Genomic DNA, 22,569 nt, shown 5'->3' with positions numbered 1-22,569 from the left:
TCCCTTAGATCATTGAGGTTGAATTCCTCCTCCCTGTGAGCAGAGCTTTCTCAGCTATAGGGTATGCAGGGGTCATCAATCCACATTGCCTTTTTTTTTCCTCTTTGACTGGTTTATTTATGTTGTTATTTATTTTAGCGCTTGACAACGTCATATCCTGGAGAACAGAGAGACACTGTCCTGCAAGCCTACATCAGTAATGACCTCCTGGATTGCCACAGCAAGTGCCAGGTCAGCTGGAACTGAGAGTTGTCAGTTGTCCAACTTCCGTATGATACTGCTCATTTGTTGCTATTAAGTGCTGATCAGATAATTTTATCACTCTCTGGAAGGGGAGGGGAAAATAGGTAGTAGTGCCCAAATCAGGTGACACATTTAGCTAAGTGTTGATGGCAAAGCTTTGCATTACAAGAACTCTCGTAAACACAGTTCTTGTAGACAAGTGGAAGTTTGTCACCTCTCCTGGTGCTTAACTTCTGTGAGTTGAGCAGAGGCCTGAGGCCCTTACTTATGAGTTACCTCTTGCTTATCAGATCCTATGTCTGTTTTTGAGTGATTATGTATTGTTAGGTAATACACTCAATTCATTTCACTGATCTAGGATAAGAACTAAATTAGGACTTTAGTCTCCATAGCTATGGAACATGTGATTGTGCACCTATAATAGCAGCAGTATTTCAGTGAACTTGAAATGCATTGGGTCCTTTCTTTAGAGAGGGAAGCAGCTGGTGTGTTGATTTTGAAAGGTTATTTCAGTCCCTGATAATCCAATAGTGTTGCTGACAAAAGCACAGCTATTTTCGTTGGGAGTAGTGAATTTTGTGCACAACTGAGTTCACCAGGGGCTTTAAGCCTACTTGTTGAGTCATGGCTCCATGGTCATTGCAACAGCAACTTGTAACACTAGAACAGTTAAAGGATTGTTACATCAACAATCTGTTTTTCTGGCTGTAAATTTCTCTAAGAGGGAAGTTATCTACAAGTAATGCCTGAAATAAAACAGACTAAAAATATGTTGCACTGTGGTGGTGTTTGGAAGTTACTGAGCTGCTCTCCCACACTCTTAGTTGTCAAACAAGAGTTCTCCTATTCAGGTAGCATTACTACATTGAAGTTCATAAAAAAAATCAAGTTGTTTCATTTGGGGGGTTTTTATCACTCACAGAATATTAATTTTAGATACCAGCTTTAACTGGTAACTGTGTGAGCTCATTATAATTCTCACTCTGCATCATGGAGCTTAATGGTGTTTTAACATACTGAGCCAAGAAGCTGTAATTCCTTATTTGTTCAGTTTCTGTCTTTCCCTCAGCCCCATGCCAATAAAAACAGAAATTTTAAATAATATTGACATTATTTAGGATATTAATATGCATTCAAAGTTTGTTTGCTGTGTAAATTTAATGAGGCTTTTAAAATATTATAGAATACTAACATTGTTTTCCTTCTTTACTGACTTTTTATTAATGTTTGCTTTCTTTTTCAGGGAAGTGTCTTCAAATTATTGCATTCTAAGAGTGAGGTAGTCAGACAGTACATGGCAAGGCTCATCAATGCTTTTGCTTCTCTGGCAAAAGGTAAAGGATTCACTGCAAAAAATAAGATAGCATTTTTGTATAACACTGACTTATAGGTACTTCACAAGTGCATGTCATTGCATGTGGAAATTTAGACCCTTATTTGCACCCTTTTTCTAGGGATTCACTGTCTTTTGTTACATGCATTCACAACAGCTTTTCAGTATCTGGAAAGTTTTCCTTTTGACACTGTGTATTCAACATTTCTGACTTGTTTTGATGATTTGTGGTCTATGTGGGAATTTACCCAGGGACTGTGTTTAATGCAGTCTTCAGTCTACTCATGAAGGCTGAAAGGAAACATCCCTGTTAATTAGAGGTCCTGTGGGCAGACCTGCTACCAGGCTGTGCATTAGTAGCTACTGTGGCTGCTCTTGCATTTTCCTGGTCCTCGCCTGAATAAATCCTTGTGCATCACTGCTAACTATTTAGATGCATATATATGCAGCTTTGTATCTCTGCCTGTCCCAAATTAGCACTTGGTTTATTGCTACTTTTGGAGCTGAATGTTGCTAGGAACTGAAATCCCATTTAAACTCAGTAGCAGTAGACCACCAGACTTTCCCAAGCCCTTTAGACATCTCTGTTCTTTTCCTTGGGTGTACAAAACTGTGATAGATCAGAAAGCATGTACTGAAAGAGGAATAGTGGCATCTGTGTGGTACTAATTTGGGAAGTGTGGGCCTCTAATGCCCCAAGTGTCTGGATTGAATGCAACTGGTCTGCTACACAACTTCATTTGTGCAGGTTTGTTTGGGTCTTGGCACAAGATTGTGGCTTTTCAAGAAGAAACCGAGGTCAATCCTGCTGACTTTTCCAAGGAGAGGGAGCTCTTCTGTCACGGGCTGATATCTCAGTATCTCTTCTTTCATCACTTTTTGTACCAGGTCGTGTCTACCTTTCTGAGAACCTAACGTTGCTGCAAATGCTGGAGGAGAGACTGAAAGCTGAAGACAAGGAGTCCCTTACATGGGAGAATGTTCTGGGGGCTCTGCAGAAATTCAGCCTCAGGTGATGAAAGCACAGCATGCAGTGGTGACAGCAGGAGAGGAAATGCAGGCTAGTTAGGCTCTGTTCAGGGAGGAAAGAAGAGCACTTGATTTTCCCATAACAATCATCAGAACCCCTGATGGCTGATGAAAGCAATGTCATTTATTATGGAGGAGAACTCAGTTTTGCTGACTGAATTAACCTGATTTCCTACCAGCTGTCAAGACTCAAGTAAATGTACATCTCCTGCCACAGCCTTGTGTGCTTTATATGTGTTCCTTAACTGAACAAAGTGGAAATCTTAATGTAGAAAGCTCTGAAGGTCCTACATAGAAAAAAAGAGTTGTGCTGCATTCCAAAGCATAAGGTTTTCATTATCCTTTCTGCAAACATTTTTCAGGGATTTCATCTTCATCCTGTTGATCCTCTTTCCTGGAGCTGTCTATGCATGGGCTGTCTTGTTGATTACTTTTGCATTAGCAGTCTGACTCAAAATGCCCACCACAATAGAAATATGCAAAAGCAGTAAAGGGCATGATGTTGCTCTCATTTATCAAATAAATATGATCCAGGAACTCTGTTTTCACAGTACTCAGGAAGAATATTCAGCCCTGAGTAGTTAGCTAAATGTGTGTTTAGCTCTTGTTATTTTCATTCAGGTTTCTTCTAAATTCAGACTTCAAGTGTTGTTTATTTTTGTTTGAGTTTTGTTCTTTGTTTTGGCTTGTTGAAGAATGAAGGCTGCTTTTAGATTTGCTTCATTAGAGCTTGTCTAGATGAAACACTTGTAAATGTGCTTTGGGTAAAAATCTGCACTACTTCCTGACAAGGTAACTTACACATATCTGTGATGAAAGAGAATAAATCTTCATACTCAACTGCGTGAAAGCCTAAGCCAATCTCAGAGAAAATTATTTTTGTGTTAAAGCAGTTGTTAATAGGACAAGTTAGTTTGCATTTTGGGGCCTAGGCACTAAGCTACTGAAAATCTGAGGGTTTTGCTTTTTAAAAAATAACATTTAATCTTACAGAAGGTTAATTACAGATACTTAACATGAGGGAAACTTCTTTTGTGTGTGGTCAGATGCTCCCTTGTTTTGCTTAGTCCATGCCATGGACCTGCTGCAATATCCAGCACTGAGAAGGCATATGAGCTTTGACGTCTAAGACCTGTTTTGATCTTTGTCATTTAAACTTATTGCCCCTTGGAAATAATGTTATTAAAAATGGTGTTCTTCAGTAAGACCTTTCTACCAGTATGTGCTTATAAGGAGGAGTTGCTGTTGTGGATCACAGTTGGCCACCTGGCACTTCAGTCAGTATGACCCTTCTAGGGCAACTACAGGTTGAGTTAAAAGAACATGTGATTTAAGAATCTCTAGAGAAAAGAGCAAATAGATTCAAAGCAAAGAACCTCATTTGTCAAATCACCAGTTCAAAAGTGCTATAATGCTGTGGCTACCCATGACAGAAGTAGTAATTAGTGTGTTTTATGGGTCTGTTGTGTGTAGCTGTTTTTTGAACCAATTTTAAAAGACAATTGAAAATGCAATTTTAGCTGAATAAGAAGCCTTAGAAAACAATGAAGAAAGTTACCTCAGCAGTTTGCAGGTTTAAAAATAATAAAACAAAAGGCAAATCCCCGAACCTGTTCCCCAATGTCTTAGTCCTCTAACCCTATGGGAATCTCCATCTTCAGTTTCTTCAGGCTTTGTTAATTCCTTAGTTTAATGGTTCTGCCAAAATGGGTAGTTTGGGGATTTTTTTTGTTGGCAGGCTCATGTATGGCAGGTAGATAGAGTAGAGTTTGAATGTGCTTATATTAACTATAGGTGTATTTGAAAACTATTTATGCTATGATCTGATTTTCATGGGCTTTTCTTTTCTAATCCTAGGCGTGTGCTGCAGTCGGCGATGATCAAAGATGGGCTCATTTTCTGGCTGGTTGATGTTCTATCAGATCCAGATTCCCTGTCTGATTACACCCTGGTGTATTCTGTTGCCTTGCTCATGAATCTTTGTCTGCGGAGTGCAGGTGTCTCACATTTTGAATTACAGCCTTATGCCAAGAAATAGATAGGGAAGACTGTGAATCTTTTTTCCTGATATACCAGGATTCTTTCAAGTGACTATAATCAGTAGCAGGAACTTACATGACCAGAGATATTTGAGTGCTATAACCAGTGCTTTTGGGCAGATCTCTTTTCCCAGGAATCCCAATTTGGGAGGTTAGCTTTACCTAAATCTACAGATTTAAGCAAGGAAATAAGCAATGGAACCCTATAAGATTTGATTATTTTTTTCACATCAGCATGTGAAACTGCCATTCCCACATTCCAGGCCCACTTTTCAAAGGACACTTTGTGTCCACTTACACTCTTTGTGTAAGAGATTGCTTTCTAAACAAGAAAGAACTAGGTTGAGGAGTAATGGCAAGGAGTTCAACCTTCACCTTGTGCAGTGAAATACTTGCCTGCTTCACTTCTACAATGCAGATTCCCCACAAGAAAATAAGCTCCTGTCTACATCCAAGAGACTTAAAAAGAGCTTAAAGTAAATTTCCTTTTAGAAAGGAAAGTAAGGTAAGGGTGAAAAATCGTCTTATAAGCAAGAAAGTGCCTTTGTTAAACTTTGCAAATCCCCTTCGTGTTGCATCCTGTCCAAGATTACAGCTGCATAGATCCAGGGGAACTTCACTGATTTCAGCTCAGTTATGCTGAGCAGCATTTGTGAGAAATAAGGAACAGTTCTGCTCTATGTAAACTGTATTTAATACTGATTTTAAAAAGTAAGAAAGAAACTTGCTCTAATCTATTGTATTTTTTCAAGCATATTTGTGTGTTCTCCCTTTGCAGGGAAGAAAATGTGTGCAAGGATTGCAAACCATGTGCTCAGAGTTCTCTCTGATCTTCTTGGCCATGAGAATCATGAGGTATTTGTACAGCAAACTTTGGGTTAAAGGAAAGGTGGAAAGAAAAATTAAAGATTAAAAAACAAAAAAACCCAATTCCCTCCCCCCCTGTTTTTTCCCGTTTCCCTTATTTAGACCCTCATCTAATTCAATTCTGTGTAATTTTCCTAAAATTCACAATGGCATAAATTTTATTTCATTGGGCACTTGTCTTTCTAGACATGTCTTTCTTTAACAAACATTGGCAGCTCAGGGTGGAAGCTTTTAGATGCATAGTTCCCATGCAGTCCCTGCCTTCTTGACTGCAGTTTCTGACGCTGTTTAAATGTCACCTTGCACCAAATCATCTCAAGCTTAACTAGTTCATGAGATGAACAATGTGTGGTGCAAGTCCATTATGCAAACCATCAGGTGCAGAGAAGCAAATTTGCTGGTAGTTTTTGGGAACATTATGAAAACGAAGTGACATTTGTGACATTCAAGCCCTAATATCTCTTTGTCTACCCCTTCATTTGACCTGCCACTTAACCCTTTTGTGGTTCCTTTCTTTTCTCTCTCCAGACACACTTGCATCTTAGATGCTAAATCGAAGTACCTCAGAGGAAAATGCTGAAAATTAGTAGTTATTTCTACCTAATGCTTTTCAGCACTTCACTTAGATGCCTGCTGTCTGCTGTGTTAAGCATTGTTTCAGCTGTGTCTGCAGAGGGACATTTTAACCATGGAGTTAAATTCAAGGCAGGAGGAAATGCAGGCAAATACTGTACAGAGCTGAATTCAGGGTGCTGCATTCACCTTAAGGATGGGATATCACAGAGGCAGATGTTTTGGCAGGATATTCTACAATGATTCCATGATGATTGTGCAGGGTGTTTGGGGACTTCTGCTAAAGATGAAATACAAACTCTGGTGTCTTATGTTTATATGCAAAAATTGAGTCATCAGGGGTTTTTTGTTTATAGCCTAAACTGAAAATACGGAACAGATTTCAACAAAGTGCTTAATCCATGCTTTATGATTTCATTAGAAGATGTAGATCAGTTCTTTTTATTAAGATGAAACTTGACATACCTTTATTGGACTCTTTCACTAGCTTTGTTTTTGTGAATGATGAAAGTTTAATACAATACATACTAAGACAAAATAATTTCACAGTCCCTATACTGAAACACTCAGAAAATGCTAACGTGCTGTTAAGTCTATGCCTTAAAATGACTTTGAAATTTCTCTCAGAGGGTGAATTCCTACAACCTAGTTTGCACCAGCTCAGCTAACAGAAACTTTGTTATCGAAGTTGAAGGTAGAAGGCAATGCTCTTGAGTGTCAGGAGAGCTTCCTGAGAAGCTGTGGAATCCTTGTGTGAATCCCAGTCCCTGATCTTCCCTTGCTCCCAGCCTAGCTCATTGTTCATTTTTTCCAAGGGTTTAGACTGAGGATGACTGAAAATCTTAGTGCTCCAAAAGCAACTGGCCAACAGAAAGGGTCATATAAGTGCTGATAAAACTAGTTTGGCAGATCTGGTGGCTCTCACTAGCCATAATACAGAGCTTTCATGCTTTTTTGCCTCTCCTGGGGGACAGCAATAGGCAGCAGAGTGAGAGGATGTTTGAAGCTGCTACAGCTTTTATCATCCTGCCTTAGGCTACAATGCTTGAAGCCTGTCTGGAGTTCATGCTGACAGGGTCTTGTCCCTGGTCTTTGTCCTGTTTTTTGTCCTGCCACTAGTTTTTGTCAGAAACTAACCTTTTTCTGCTTTTCTCTCTTTCTTTTTCTTTTTTTTTTTTTCTTTTTTTTTTCTATAACAGCTAGGTCAATTTGCAAGAGTACACTTTTAGGAGCAGGAGGGGGTTGAAACTGGCACACAGAGATACTGATTTAGATCAACCATATCACAGTATACTTGCATCTTAAAAGTTCATTGCTTCCCAAGTGGGGATTTTTGCCAGTCCAGGCTAGCCTGGTTATCTCTCTGAACATACATGTTCTGCACTTTTACATTTTGCTTATAGTCCACTGGGATGAATGTGAGAACCTTTCTTAGAGTTATGATTATTTTTTCCTCTTAGATCCAATCATATGTTAATGGAGCACTGTACAGCATTCTGGCCGTCCCTTCTGTCCGAGAAGAAGCCAGAGCAATGGTAAGAAGTGCTGTTTGCATAGTACAAAGATCAGTGCCTATGCCAGAGATGGCACACAGGGGAGGGAACCTGCTGGGCAGGGTGCAGCAGGGCTGGGAGGTAGGAGCCAGGGCATTTTGAGAAGGGAACCCACAAAACACCTTCCGCCTTTGATAGTCAGAGAAGCATGAATGTGTGTCTCAAACACTTTTGCCATGTTTGCTGGTCTTTCTCCCAGAAATGGAGCCCCAGCAGTGTGAAGGATTCTGTCTAAATTATAAATTAAAAGTGGTGTTTTAGGATAGTATGTCCTTCTAGCATTTTGTAGACAGAGTGTGGCCTGGGAGATGTTTTCATCTGACCTGCTACTTCTTCCCCTCATGTAACTTATTCTGCACCCGTGGGTAGCCACAAGAGGATGAGTTCCTCTTGCTACTCTTGTTTCTGCCTGCTGTAGACATAGTTAGCTGAGGAACGCGGCAGCAGGTGGAAAGTTTTAGCAGAACTAGGAATTGATTTCCTGTGAAAGCTAGTCTAATAGTAATAACTATTAGACTATAACTATAATAACTATAGTCTAATAGTGTTTTAACTTCTGGATTTGAGGAAGCTGCTCCTGGGATAGCAGTGTGTCATTGTGTCTTAACAACTAACCCAGAGGGTTATGCAGATATCATTGTTGTCAGATGTTTTACCTCACAGATTCATCTTAAATTATCAAAGACACCAGATCAAGCCTATGAGCTGTAAAGAGAGAGACCAGGTTTAAGAGAATGTCATAGTTGGTTCTGCTTTTTGCTTTCCTTCTCTGAACCTTGCACTGTTGTCTCTGTAGATGCAAATTTGCCTTTTTCTGTTGACTTCTGTGTACTGAGATCAGAAGGCAGAAGCAGCAGATCTGTTGTAAAAAAGTTGCTGTTCATCATGAATGTGTTTGTGTTTAAACCTAGAAGCAATCTAGACAGCATATTTCTTTTGTGCATGGAGCACTTGGAGCTAGACACGGTGGTTTGCTTCACACTGCCTCTGTTTTTCCTGATGTTCTAGCTAACAGAACTCTGTAACTGTGGTCACATGAAATACTGATCTAGCAATGTTTTTTGCTACATCCAGGGAATGGAAGAAATTCTGTGCTGCTTCATCAAGGAAGGAAATGCAGAGATGATCCGACAGATTGAATTTATTATCAAGCAACTCAATTCAGGTCAGAAGAACAGATGCAGCTCTTTGAGCTTTAAATCTTTCACAAAAGCCATAAAAAAGCTCATGTTTTTACTTGGCGTTGGAACTCTCATAGAATAACAATGGTGTGATGGTCTGAGAGAGTGTAAATAGTGAATGTCAGGATTTGAATGTCAGACGTATTTTAAAATTTCCTTCTGTTACAGTTATAAAGAAGAAATAAAAAGCTCAGTAGCTCTCAATTTCAGAGTTTTGGGACCATAAATAGAGTGACCTTGACTGTTCTCTTTCGTGTCAGTGGCCTCACACTAATGAGAGTATGCTGTCAACTGTGAAAATAAATGGGTGATACAATTTGTAAAACAGGATTTAGGGACTTGGTCTGTCTGTACTCATCTCTTCTTCTGTTGAGGTGTAGCTTTGTTATCTGAAATGGCTTATTCTGAGCAGGGAGCAGAGACCATCCTTTTTTGGAGAGTATGTTGATGGGTCACAGCAGTTGTAGATGCTGCATTAATTCAGGAAGGGAGGAGGAGGTGGAATATTGATTATATTTTCTCTTTGCTGTGACTGAAAGGAAGACTGAAGAAAGAGGAGGCAAATAATGAAAAGGAGATTTTATCTGATTAAATCTTTCTGTACAGTAAAAATAGAACCAGTTTGACTGCTTGGACAGAGGAGACACGACGTATCGTCCAGTTCTAGCTTGTGAAAGAGCAAATAAAGTATTGAAGCACTGTAATGGCACTATGCAATACTTGTTCATCAGGGTTGTGGAACCTCTCCCCTTCTACCTGAGAAGGGTGTTTTTGAGGGGTTTTGTCTGATTGGCAAGTACAAGTTGTGCATACAGATTTCCAGCATAAGCCTGGCTGCCTTTTCCTGAGGAAATAGGTTTGTCCAAAAGTTACAATAAGTATTCTACATGAGTACTACCTTCTGTGTACAAAACCAGTATAATATTGAAGTGTTTGTAGGGAGAAGGAGAGTCTTGTATTAAAATTTGGTTAAAAAATAGACAAACCTGCAAGTGCACACACTTGCATTCAAGTCTTGCCAGTAAGTGCAGTGAGTTGTCAGAGGGGGTTTTATGAGAAAATAATAACTATCCCAGAGTAGTTCTATTTCTGCCATTTTCCAAAATATTAATTGATTGCAGTGATTTCTAGAATGCTTTGTAGGAGCAAATAATCCCAATAATTGTCTTGAAAAGAATGGGGTGTCTATGTCACAAGGGAGTTAAATTGCCCTTGTAGAAGTGAGGCAATACCGAGAGATTCCATTAAGTTGTGCATGTGCTCTTACACCATTTTGGTTTGCTTCTTTCTAGAGGAGCCATTAGATGATGAGATTGTGTCTGACGATGAAGAGGAAGAAGAAGATGGGAAAGTAAGTATAAGACCTTCTGATAACTTTTAGAAAAATCATTAACCCTCTAGCCAGAAAATATTTTATGTCAGCAAAACAGTCATTTTTTCAGTGGGTCTTGGTTTGGTTTTTTACTTAATTATTCTTGCATTAAGAAGAAAATTGGTTCTGTTTCCATTACCTGTTCTTCATTTGAAGTCCTAGTGTTTTGGCAACTCACCACCTCTGTGATAACTAAAGGATTAGAGCTTGACAAAAGTGAAGAGATGAGAATAACTGTAGCAGTAGAAGCTTTCAAACAGACACATTTCAGCAGTTAAAAATAAAGGAAGCAAATGAACCAAGCAGTATGTTACCAGCATAGTTCATAAACAGGCTGTCACTTCTTCTTAAGGGATCATTATCTATTCGGGGTGTGACTTCTTTTGCTGTTTAGAAACTTTGAAATACAGTTAATAAATTGCCTGAATGTAATGAAGGAAAACAGTAATTGCAAATAAGGAATAAGTCCCATGAGAAAATAAAATTTAAAAAATTAAGTAAGCATGAGAAACTATGTCATAGTAAATATAAGCTGATTAGCTGTGTGTTTCCAGCTCTGCTAATAAATGCATTTTATGCCAATACTTCAGCACTGTTTAAGCAGCTGAGTAACGGGTGTAGACAATGGAGTGTATTCAATCACCTAAATTAGCAAGCAAAGCAAGGTGTAAGTCATGCAAGGGAAATGTTATCCCCAGTCTTCACTGGTGATGTTGCCATTCCTGCCTCGCTGTAAGTGCACAGTGGGGGCTTCAAAATGCAGTGTAGGCAGTTATGTGGGAGAAATCCACCGCATGGCATTTTTCTTTTGTTGAGAAGTCTCACATGAGAAAGTTTAAAGAACAACTATGGTACATGTCCTTGAAACAGTATTTGAATATCTTTAGGTGTGTGTGTATGTGCACATACATTTATAGCATGTGTTCTGCCCTGAAGAAGTCAGGCACATTGAGAGTTAACGAACTGCAAAATGTTCTTGTATGAGAAGTATTACTGGAGAACATATTGATTGAAAACCAAGTTTTTAGAAGAAAATGCAAGTTTTTTTGTCCTGAACCAACAAAGACTAAGACACAAAAATTGCCAAGTCAGTTGTGTCCACGTTCTAGAGGCTCACTGCACACCAGTGGAAATGGCAGTGACCAGGGAGAGCCATGCTGCAGTCTAAACCTTGCCCTGTCACTGCAGGGTGACTGAGTGCATTCTCAGGTGCACATTGAACCTCTTATGTTTAGAAAGCAGATAAAAATATAAATATCCCAGTTGTAACAGGTGTAGTGTGCTCTCAGCTGTTTGGGGTGCAGCACCTGGCAGGATCCAGCCTTGGCCTGGCAGTGTCCAGGGAAGCCTCGCACTGATGGCATTATTTATCTGCTTTGTGTTGTGGCACAGTAGGTGGTGAACACGTGAACTAATCACCCTTGTTACTTTGCCTAAATTTAGGGCTATGTGGAAATTCTAAGTTTAGCGCTACAAGGAAGTTTCATTTAACAATCAGCTCTCCCTCTTTTGTTCTAAGGGGGTACAGTAAACTTTTTCTAATAGGATTAGATTTTTGTAATTGTTTCACCTGAAGTCATTTATTTGGTAATCTTTCCACTCCTCCTGCCTGAAATCAATGCTTGATGTGCCAGATGGGCTTTTTGGGCATTAGTTATTCAAATTCCCCTTTGTTTAAAATGCTGCTTGACACCCTTTAACTGATGTTCCAAGGCTTTGAGTGTCTTAGGTGCATTGCAAGAATCCAAGGTGATGATACTTTTGCTTGAACTTCAGTATACTGTTTTGAAGGGAAATATACTTTTTTGTTGAGGAAACACATAGATAAGGAACTCCTTCCTGAAAGGTTTGGCATTGACTTGCATGATAATGTTGAACACTTTCATCACTTTACCTGCTCTTGGAAATGAAAGAAAGGTAAATTCTCCTGTTCAGTCATACCCCCTAGATGAGTTTCTGCTGCTCACAGTCCCAGCCAAGGCTCTAAGTCAAATAACTTTGAAATGCATTTTTACCACTGAACCAACATGTGATTAAAACGGGCTTCTGGCACTTATTATCATTTGACTCAGAAGCAGCATTAAGCTTTTGAAAGAGAGAAGTGTCCAATTGCAGTTTTTCATTAGCTTCGCCATTATATTAGAAAAAAAAGACTTAAGCTAAGTTTAAAACTTGTTTCTAGTGTAACATTAATTGCAGTATATTCTAAATCCTTATTGCTGCAGGGAACTGTAATTCTGTTCTGCTGCTTTCTTAGTCCCTCAGTTTAGAAAATATAGTTTGCAAACAGCATGGCAGCAAAATGCATAATGTTGTTACTTTGTTAGGTAAACAGAGATTTGTTGACTCACTACCTCAGTGCTTGGAGCCCTTTTGTATTTTGGAATTGCAGTGAGTAATTGTTCTCTGATGGTGTTTTGTGATAAAATCTGATGTTGTGATCTGGCAACAGAAAGTTTTGGAAAACTTTATCAGAAGTGTTGCCTTTTAGACTCTTAGGAACTTTTAGACTGCTACAGACTGAATATAGTTCAGACTATGTCCCTATATTAGCAATTTAGTGACCTGCATTCAGACTCCTCACTGGGGTTAGAGTTTGTTGCTCAGTGCTGGTATTTATACCTTCATGGTTTAAGACATAACAAAATTACACTCTTATGCTGCCTCAGTTTGCAGGTCTTGCTCCAGCTTTTATTATTTCCAAGAGCACGTGAAGGTTCCTCATGATGTTACTATTACCTCTCCTGTGGTTTTTTGCTTTTATATGTGTTTAATTTAGAGTTGATGGATTCTCTCCTGGCTTTGAGCAGATCTTGTGGTAATGACTACTTTCTCCTAAACACTGCAGCCAAGATGCAGTTGAGCATGTAGGAGGAAAACTCTGGGATTTCTAAGGGCATCACACACACAGCAATGAAGGATTCTGTACTGTGTGACACTGCAGCATATTAGCCAAATAAAAAATGTCTATTTGTGTAATGTGATTCAGAAAGAAACTGGCTTTCAGATTTGTCTGCGGAGCTTTAAATTGATGAATGTATAGCTCAGGACACACTGACTCCTGCAGTGTCTCCACGTGGGAGACACTGGCCATCTGGGGTGTGTTGACACCCACAGCCACAATGCAAGTTTTCTGGGGCTTAATAGTCTCTTGACTGGTCCGTTAAATACTAACTTAATTTATCTTCAGTATTTTATCTTTACATTTGCTTTTTATTTGACTTGGACCATCTTAAAAAGCTGATTGTAAAAGTGAGTATGTGATACTGTAGCTCTAATTCAAAAGTTTAGTTACAAGCTGGAGCTGTGTTAGTTAACTGTGCAGTGACTATTTGTCAGACACCCTCTCTGATCCACCGTCACTCAGCACCTCACAATAAAATCAGCAAACTGCAGTGTGAAAATACACTTCAGCTAGAGAGGACATCAAAAGAAAGAGAGCTTAATCACAGGACTTCAAGCCATTACATTAAAGGGCTTTGCTGCCAACATCTGCTGCAGCCTGTGAGCAGTGGTGAACAGGGCACCAATTGTGCTGTTTCAGCAGTGGAATGATTCACATCAGGCAAAAAGTCTTGTTCTGTCCAAGGAGACAGAGGAGGGACACGTTCAGGCTCAGTTACCTGGCATGTTACGTAACATCAGGGATCGAGGTTGGCTGCATTAACATACCATGTGAAAATAAAAATTCCACCAGACCTATTTATTGAGCTCATCTCTGCAACCTTTTTTGTCTCCCCCAAAGCACAGTATATTCTGCATTTTGGAGTTTGGGGGTTCTTGTGTTTTGCTTGATACAGGTGATTGTTGCCTAGTCTATGAGGTGTTTATCTGTTGTCCATTATCTGGATTATTTTTCACACACATCCAGCTTTCCAGGTAATTAGGAACTGATTGTAACTTAACTTGCCTTAGAGAGCAAGGCAGGTTGAATATCTTCTTGAAGTCCTATACAGCTTTATGTTTTATGGCTGAGCATCTAGAGAATACATCTGTAGAAGGATGAAGAGGATTAGCAATCTGTTATCTTACAGAAGGCCTAAGTTACAGAAGAATTAAGTTTTTTATAAAATCCATACGTGAACTAATACATTATGGAAAAATTTTACTCCAAACCTTAGAACACTGTGTTGATTATTGTTAGTATTTCTGTAACTACTTCAGTTCTTCACACATAGACATATAATATCTCTAAAGCTTAACTACAGCATCAGAAGCACCTGCACAAGGCTGTCAGATATGACCTGGGACCTGAGGGAGGTTTGTGCCCTTCAGAGCTGCAGTGGGAGATCAGACAGGATATTTCAAAGTAGGGCTGGATGGTGCTGTGAGCTACTGAATTGTGCCTGTTGTGTCTGCACTTTTTACCTCTGCTTGACATCAGTGAATGAGGTGATGAGCAATGAGAATAACTAAATCAAACTAAAAATTATGGGTTTTAAGCCATCTGATACAAAGTTCATTGAGCCTGAAGAAAAGGCAAGCCCACAGCTTGAAGAAAAGGCATGCCCACAGAGCTCTGGGGAAGCCAACACCTACTGGGTCTGAGTGATGGTATTCTTGTTATTTTGCACCAAGCAAAGACTGGAATCACTCATCAGCCATTTCCATTCTAGGAAATGCTTTCCCTGTACACACTTCCAATGTTTTTTTCCTCATGTTCTTTTTGTAGAGCCCTGTCCAAGCATTCATATTACTGGCTAATACATCTGGCAGAGGGTGTTTCTTACTTTGACTACTTAAAACTGAGTCTAAATCTCACTAAAGCAAAACTGCTTTTCAGGTCCTCATGCTTTGGGGCTCAACAAAGCCCAGTGGCCATGGTTTTTAACGGAGTTTATGCAGGCTCTCTACATTACTATTGCAATGTATCTCTTTAGAATTATTAATTTCATTTTTCTGACTGTCATTTACTCTTACTGTGACAATTGGTTTCAAAAGCAAAGCATATTTTCTTCATCTGAAGTGGATCTTACTTAGGGTGTCTGGTACAGGACAGAAGATAATTCTTTTTAGTAGCAAAACACAAGCAAAAATACTGTCTTTTTCTTGTACTACTAGTTTTGATTTGCTGGAGCAGTCCCTCTGTAACTTTAAACTTTCCTGGACTGTTGATCTGTAGAAGCTGCAGAGCTTCTGTGAAGGATGAATCACCCATAGTTTTTCTAGAAATAGGCACAGGAGAGTGAACTCTTGGTACTTTTTACTTGAAGCTGATTACATTTGGGTTTTGTGGAATAAAGTCAACAGAAGATTATTGCCTTGTTGTGTGATATTTGTATCCTGAACTACTGATTCCAAGAGTTTTGTACCAGCCCCATATTACCATCTTTAAAGCTTCCCTGCAAACCTGAGTTCCATGTTCCTGTTGCAGGGGGACCGTGACATCATGGAGGCTGATCTGGACAAAGATGAGGTTTTGCAGCCACAACTGGGAGAGCTTGCAGGAGAGAAGCTGCTAACAACTGAGTACTTGGGAGTGAGTACCACTTATTAGAATCTTGAAATAAATTAATTTGCTGGATTAAGTGTTTAATTTCAGTAAATTCACCTTTCTTCAGTTAGTTGCTTGAAGAGCCAGGTACTCCCTGCATAGCAGTCCAAACCTCTCACAGTCTGTGCATGAGCTGATGTTCAGAAGAAGTAGAATGAGTCTGAGATAGGTCACTACCCTTTCCAAGGAGGTGGTCAGGCTGTGGCTTAATAATAAGCTAAAGGCAGCCTTAGGGGTCTAGTGCTACATCAGTGACTCTGTGGGCACACAAAGCAAAGTGCTAAGCAGGTTAATACTGGAACATTCTGCTGGTCTGAAATGATTTTGAAAAAAACAAAGTTGAAAAGTTAACTACTCCTGCAGGCGTTATGCCGGATCGAGTATTGTCTGCCTTAGCTCAAGCAGCAAAAAGCTATTAAGTAAAAAAGCATAAAGTTTGTATGAATTCCATTTACTGTGCTGTGACTAATTCAAGACATTCAGAGGGCTGGAGCACCTCTACTATGAAAACAGGCTGTGAGAGAGTTGGGGTTGTTCAGCCTGGAGAAGAGAAGGCTCCAGGGAGACCTCACTGAGAGCTTTCAGACCTTAAAAGGGGCCTGCAAAAGAGCCTGAGAAGGACTTTTTCACACGGGCATGTAGTGATAGACAAGGGGAATGGCTTTAAACTGAAAGAGAGTAGGTTTAGATTAGGTATAAGGAAGAAATTCTTTACTGTGAGGGTGATGAGGTACTGGAATAGGTTGCCCAGAAAAACTGTGGATGCTGGAAGTGTTCAAGGCCAGGCTGGATGAGGCTTTGAGCAGCCTGATCTAGTGGAAGGCATCCCTGCCCTTGGCAGGGGGGTTGGAACTAGGTGGTCTTTAAGGAGCTTCCCAACCCAAACCACTCTATGGTAAACATGATTTTATGCCTTCTGGATCCCCGAGTCCAGTGCTGATGATGGAAACGTGACATGAGGTAAGATGTCATGGAAGAACCTATAGTGATTCCAGGCTGTTTTATCTAGTGACATCAGAATGCAATTTAGTTTCTGATGCAATGTTTCTGTAGAATTTTCTCTATGGCTCCTGTTGCCTGTGTTTCCACTGCAGTAATTTTTTTTCTTCATTTCCTATGTGGCAGATAATGACTCACACTCCAAAAACTATGAAGAAGCTGTTTTCTGGTGTGCATCAGAGTATAGATGAGCCTCTCCAGAGACCTGTGACGCCAGGTCATCTCAGGACTGCATACCTAATGTAAGTTCAAACAAATGAGATCAAGCTGGGTGTTTTAAGTTCCTTAAAAAAGCTAAACAATAACAAAGAGGGGGGAAAAAGCCTAATAAATAAACCTTCTCTACTTAACAGTGCATTGCCATTGTTGTTCCTTAAAGATAATTTCAAAAAAAGGAGCAGAATATTGTAGGCAGAAAAAGTTCCATTGGCTGAGGTCACATACTTGAAATAGTTCAGTAAATATTTACTGATCAGGTTGATTTAAATTTGCATTATATCCTGTGTGTTCATAGTTCTTTCATCTTCTCATAATTTATTCTATTGGTAAGTTTCACCATGTCTACAATGCCTGGGATATGCCACTTTACAAGCACAAAATGTATTGCTCTGGGGAGATTTGCTAGACACCCATAGGAGAACAGGTTAAAAAGAAAATGGGAAAGACAAGTCTTGTCATGTTGGATTTCCTGCTTTGGAAGAAATACGTTTTCCATCAGAAGCGTCTGTGACACTTTGCTGTTGGTGTGATTGGGGTCAGAGTAGAAGGCTTATTGTAAATGGATTAAAGGAATCTTACAGTATAGAGCTCCTTCAATATTCTCTGCCTTCTGTTAGAACAAGTACATCTTAATTTCTGAGATGAGACTTGTCCTGTTTGCTGTCCTGACTGCAGAAGTAAAACAGCAATGAGATCTCAAATGTAAATGATTTTTTACTTCCAGTTGCATACAGTTTAGGATTTGATCAAATCCACGTAGCTGTAATACAGGCAGCTGTTTGTTGTGAGGGTTTCATGTTTTCGTTTCTGTGAATTTCATTAATCTGAGAGACTACAAGTCTAACCAAGTATGGCTAATAGTACTCAAAAGTCACAGCATTGGTACAGCCAAGCATGTGAAAATGTATGGGTAACCTGAAACACAACAGTGTAATGAATGAAGTTAGAGGTGCTCTCAGAAGAACCCACCAGTCCTGAAGGTGGCCCCATGTCACCCCCCTGCCACTGTTTACTTTCATGTTCATATTTTCTATTTCTTAAAGTACATTTTCTCCTCATTTTTGTGTGGAAGGTGGATGCTGAAGACAGTGAGGACTGATTTAGGCTGTAGTTACACAAGTGTAGTTGGACCTGACTGAAGTCTGTTGTTTTGGATGAGGAGTGGTCACAGCTTTATCTTGCCCAAGTTTATTCCTGCCCACTACATCATGTTGGCATTAGTGTCCTACAAGCAGGTGATCTGACTGGGAGCCATCCTGAGTCATCCAAAGACACCTCTTTGGCAGGTGTGCTGTTCATATGGGATTTACACATTGGGTTACCAGGGCCTTGGAACAGACAAGTGGAACATACTGGCTCTGGGCATGGAAAAGGCCCCAGAAGATAATTACTTTTTTAAAAAGCAAGCTGAAGGAAACACACACTTCCAAAGCAGAAAAAGGAACCTTTGGCTACCCCAGGGCAGAATTTGTCTTGCAGTCTTAATTTTTCTTCTGAGTACAAGCCTGGATAAAATGGAATCTGTTTGAACATGGCACCTATTTCATCTACCTGGTATTGCCTGAATGTGGATTTGGAATTCTCTGTGTCCTTTCTCACAGTGCTCGACTTTTTGCACCATCATAACATCCACAGCTTTTGCAAGACAGCTCCTTATATATTGTGTCTGTTTGCATGTCAGAAGAAAACAGCAGCTAATTAATATAAGATCATATTAGTAACATAATGATTCTCTTATCATTTTCCTGCAATCCTCCAAAGAACTAAGTATACATTGTCACTTTGCTGTGGGGTCAGTGTAACAGGGTTCAAGATCCCACTCTCCGTGCACAGGATTGTGCCCATGGTGGGCTAAGAGACCTGGACTGATTCTGGAGAATCTGGGCAGCCTATTTAGAAAGTATTTTTTCAGGAATAAGTCTCAGTTACCACTGGAGTGTCTAAGCATTACATTCCTGCCTTATAAGTGGAGAGAAAACCAAGCTTGGGAAAAAGAAGTGACTTTGCTATGGGAAGTCAGAGAACTGGTGGCAAACCCATGGGAGTGGCTTCTATTTCCTGGTGCCATGTAGCATGCTGCAATTTATGCATCAGAAATAATCTCTGGAAGCAGTTGTGTGCCTCTCTTTACCACCATCTACCCAGGCAGTGTGTTGTGTTTACTTAAGTGTCCCTGGATACTGGACCGATGCTAGTCCCATATTTTGGCAAAACTTGAATTCCTCATGATCAGTTTTGCAGTTTGTGCCTCTGTGAGACAGCTTCAGGTCACTGATGGATACAAACTAAAACCATATTTCTACCATACTGGTTCTGGTAGCTTTGGGTCTAGTTGGTTTGATGGTGTGAAGGAGTCTTTACAGATTGCCTCACGGTGCAAACTCGGGAGGAAAAATGTAATCAGCAGAAATCTAACATGATGAAAATATGTGAAAATTAATTTCCCTCCTATTCTGGGAGAAGTAGAAGTAATATGAGTGTTTGGTGCTCCCATGTTTTAAATAAGAAACAAGCCATACCACCCTGAATGTGAAGTTTGTGCTTTCTAGCTAACTAATTTGTGTGTAAGAAAACTGCAGTAAATAGATGAAGACATTCTTGAACCAGATTTTACAGCAGAAAAGGACAAGCTTTGATGGCTTTTATGCTGTTCTAATTTTAGTACAAATTCAGTTACTAAGATGAGGAAATACTGGTTTAGGAATTATTGCAAAAGGTAAGATGGTAAGATCTTAGCTGCCTTAATTGGGAAGCAATATCTGAACTGGATGTATTTCATATTTTAAATCATTTAAGTGGCTTTTATCAGATGAAATGTCATGAAAAATGTTGGACATTTTTGCCCCATATGCAGCTTGTCTACTTGATGCAATCCAGGGCAGTTGATCTGAATTACCTGAAGTTTTGGATTCAGCAGAGTAGATAAACTACCTTAAAAATTTGCGTAGTAGCCTCCATTCAGCATTGAAGTGAATATAACTTGGTTGAAGTTCTTCATGTGAGACTTGGTGTAATATATTCTGTTTAAAAACATCATGAAAGAGGAAGCAGTGGATGGAGATCCTGTAACATATCTCTGAGTTGTTGGTTCATACCTCCTAAAGGGGAGGAGGATGGTGGAGATTTCTAGTGCTGAATAGAAGTATTCACACAGAAAATTAATGCAGAATAGCCACTGCACATGTAGCAGCTATTCCATGCTGATTTTTCTATGACTTTCCAGTGCAGACAAGGCTTTCGTTACTTCAGATGAATTGTCATGGGATCCCTGCATGGACAGGCTCTTGCTGTATGGAGCTGAGGGAGTCAGGAAATACTGGAAAGCTGCCTTCTTTCTTTTTTCTTTTTTTTTCATTTTTCCCTCCTCTTTAAAGACTTGCTGGCTGAGATCACTCAAGGGGGACTGAACTACTTAATATTCTGCTAGCTATTTCCTTAGAAACTGATTTAGCTGTGAAATCATTAACTGCCTCTTTGGACTGAATCCTTTTTACTAGAAATATAGTTTAGTTACCTTAACCTGATATTGGGCAGGGAAACTTTCTGTGTCTGCCAACTTCTTTTCACACCCTTTGCTTATGCTGTGTTTTATTGCTTACTACTACGCAATCTTGTCCCTGTTCTGTCCTTCAGCTGCTTCAGTTGATCTTCTCACTGATCCACCTCACTTATGAAATCAAGAGTTCTGCTTCTTACCTAGTTTAAGTCTGTATTGCACATTGCTCCTTGAAGTGAAATCCTTGTAATAGTCAGGAGCAAATCTTAAATCCTTGGAAAACTGAAGTATTGAAGAACTCTCAGGCCCGTTTCTGCAGTCTTTTTCTGTAAATGTCGTGCTGGTTTTTTGGGTCTTCAGACTTCAGGGAGTTATGGTTTCCTTTCCTCTGCTCTTTTATTGCAGTAGGAAAAAATGTTAATTTCAAATATGTCTGACATCAGCTGGTTTGGAGGAGCTACAGTCAAGCAGTTGAATTGTGTCCTTGGCACTGGTTTGCAGCATAAAATACAATGTTCATATCTACTATGTCATTACAGGCAATTAGAATAAACTAGAATTCACTCTCACGCACCTCTTTATTCTGTAAGCATTCACCTTTCATTTTCCTTTCTCCTCATTCAGGCCAGAAAATTATAACAGTTCTTGTCCAGATAGGGATGAGAAGTTGCAGTCTCCACCGGGTGGTCATTCTCCCATCTCTGGTGGGAGCCAGTCCAGCATTTCTGACCTCTGCATTTCCCCTTCGTGTAAGTACAGTCTGTCAATGTTGTTAACTGCTGCTGTCTTTCTTGACTTGGGCAGGTGCTAAAGCTTCTGTGTTGTAGATTGGAGCTTTTTTTAATGTGTCATGGAAATGGCTCTCTGCTTATAGCCCCTAGGTCAGTCTGCAGGACCTTGGGGCACATGGTAGACTTTGGCTGGAGCTGAACGAATGGCTGGAGAAGGTAATGTGTGATCAGCAGACACCACTGGTCTCACTTGCCTCTCTCTGTCTTGCTTCCTGTGGAAGTGCCAGGGATCGAACACAGTACTTCCGATGTGTGGAAGGTACTGGATTTCACACTGGAATGTCCTCTGCTGAGAGAAAGGGCTGCAGCCCAGAGACAGGGCACTTCCCAAGAGGCAAAGCCTCTTGCTTGATCAAATATGCCCTTGTTTGGATCTAAATGAATCACTGTCTGTTGGCACCTGCAGACTTTGTTGGCTGAACCTCTGTATTAAAGTTGAAGGCAGCTGCAGTTATCTGCTTAGATTTGCAAGTGCATTCAAACTAAAAAAAGGTTGTGGAGGATGGGCAGCCCAGTGCTGTATGGCTGCATTGTGGGGGATGCTGCTAAAGATTCTGCCCTTGCAGCTTCAGCTGAAATGAATGCAAACTCAGCTGGGCCTGAAAGCTCAGTAACGCGTGATGGAATTTAAAAGGTTATAGGCTTCTGAAATACTTGATTTCTGAACTTCTGATATCCACAAGATCATGGAACTTGGGGTGTGGGTGTTTCAGCCTTCGTGCAGAGATTGATTAACATTTCCAATTAAGGATTTAAGGCAAAATGTTCAGCAGCCTTAGATGAAGGATCTTGCAGCATATCTGGTACAGAATTATTAATAAGTTCAGGCAAAGTGTGCCTTTACTTTGCTGAAAAATATGCTTTGAAGCAGTAAAGGAATAGCATACTTTTTACTTTCTCTTCTATTTTTTTTAAATTTCCTAAAGGAAATGAAAAGGATTCTGAGAAAAGTAACCAAGGTCCTGCAGACAGGAATTTGCTTGTGTAATGCCTAGAGCTGATAAATATAACATGCTGAATGAAAGCAGTATGATAGAAGCAGATGAAGCTGCTGCTCAGGATGAGCACTTAGGTTCTTGCTGTGTGTAGGAATGAGAGCTGCTGTCCTCAGCCTCTCTGTGCACAGTAGCACCTTGAGTACAGCTGAGCCCCTGCTGCAGGCAGATTAAACTGGGCCAGGGGCAGCAACTCAGCTCACCAGAGGTTGTAAACAAAGCAAAATCGAACTGACTTAACAGTTTTCCTTCAGAGTAGAAAAAAAATATTTTTGTTCATTTTTACCTACTTTTGCTTTGCAAAGGAAATTAAGCCAAGCAGGTATCAAAAGTGTTCCTATTTACTGCTTGAGAGTGTAATTGGATGCAATTCCTAAGGCATTAC

The 22,569-nt window shown here is 40.0% G+C and overlaps 1 protein-coding gene across 1 annotated transcript in view; it reads left to right on the top strand.

Annotated features, from left to right (window-relative positions):
• Positions 1-22,569, top strand: part of ARMC9 (armadillo repeat containing 9) — a gene marked incomplete at its 3' end in the record, with an annotated part of 60,498 nt that overhangs the window by 31,056 nt on the left and 6,873 nt on the right. Inside the window, exons 12-22 of the mRNA XM_009083687.1 lie at positions 139-231; positions 1,487-1,577; positions 2,465-2,588; positions 4,463-4,602; positions 5,423-5,499; positions 7,545-7,619; positions 8,712-8,802; positions 10,111-10,169; positions 15,565-15,669; positions 16,810-16,925; positions 21,023-21,147. Of these exons, the coding sequence (XP_009081935.1) occupies positions 139-231; positions 1,487-1,577; positions 2,465-2,588; positions 4,463-4,602; positions 5,423-5,499; positions 7,545-7,619; positions 8,712-8,802; positions 10,111-10,169; positions 15,565-15,669; positions 16,810-16,925; positions 21,023-21,147 (1,096 nt within the window). The remainder of the gene's footprint in view (positions 1-138; positions 232-1,486; positions 1,578-2,464; positions 2,589-4,462; positions 4,603-5,422; positions 5,500-7,544; positions 7,620-8,711; positions 8,803-10,110; positions 10,170-15,564; positions 15,670-16,809; positions 16,926-21,022; positions 21,148-22,569) is intronic.

Source organism: Acanthisitta chloris, unplaced genomic scaffold, assembly GCF_000695815.1.
Source record: "Acanthisitta chloris isolate BGI_N310 unplaced genomic scaffold, ASM69581v1 scaffold29321, whole genome shotgun sequence".
Classification (NCBI taxonomy): Eukaryota; Metazoa; Chordata; class Aves; order Passeriformes; family Acanthisittidae; genus Acanthisitta; species Acanthisitta chloris.
The sequence above is the reverse complement of the archived record's forward strand: the minus strand, read 5'-3'. Positions and strand labels throughout refer to the sequence as shown.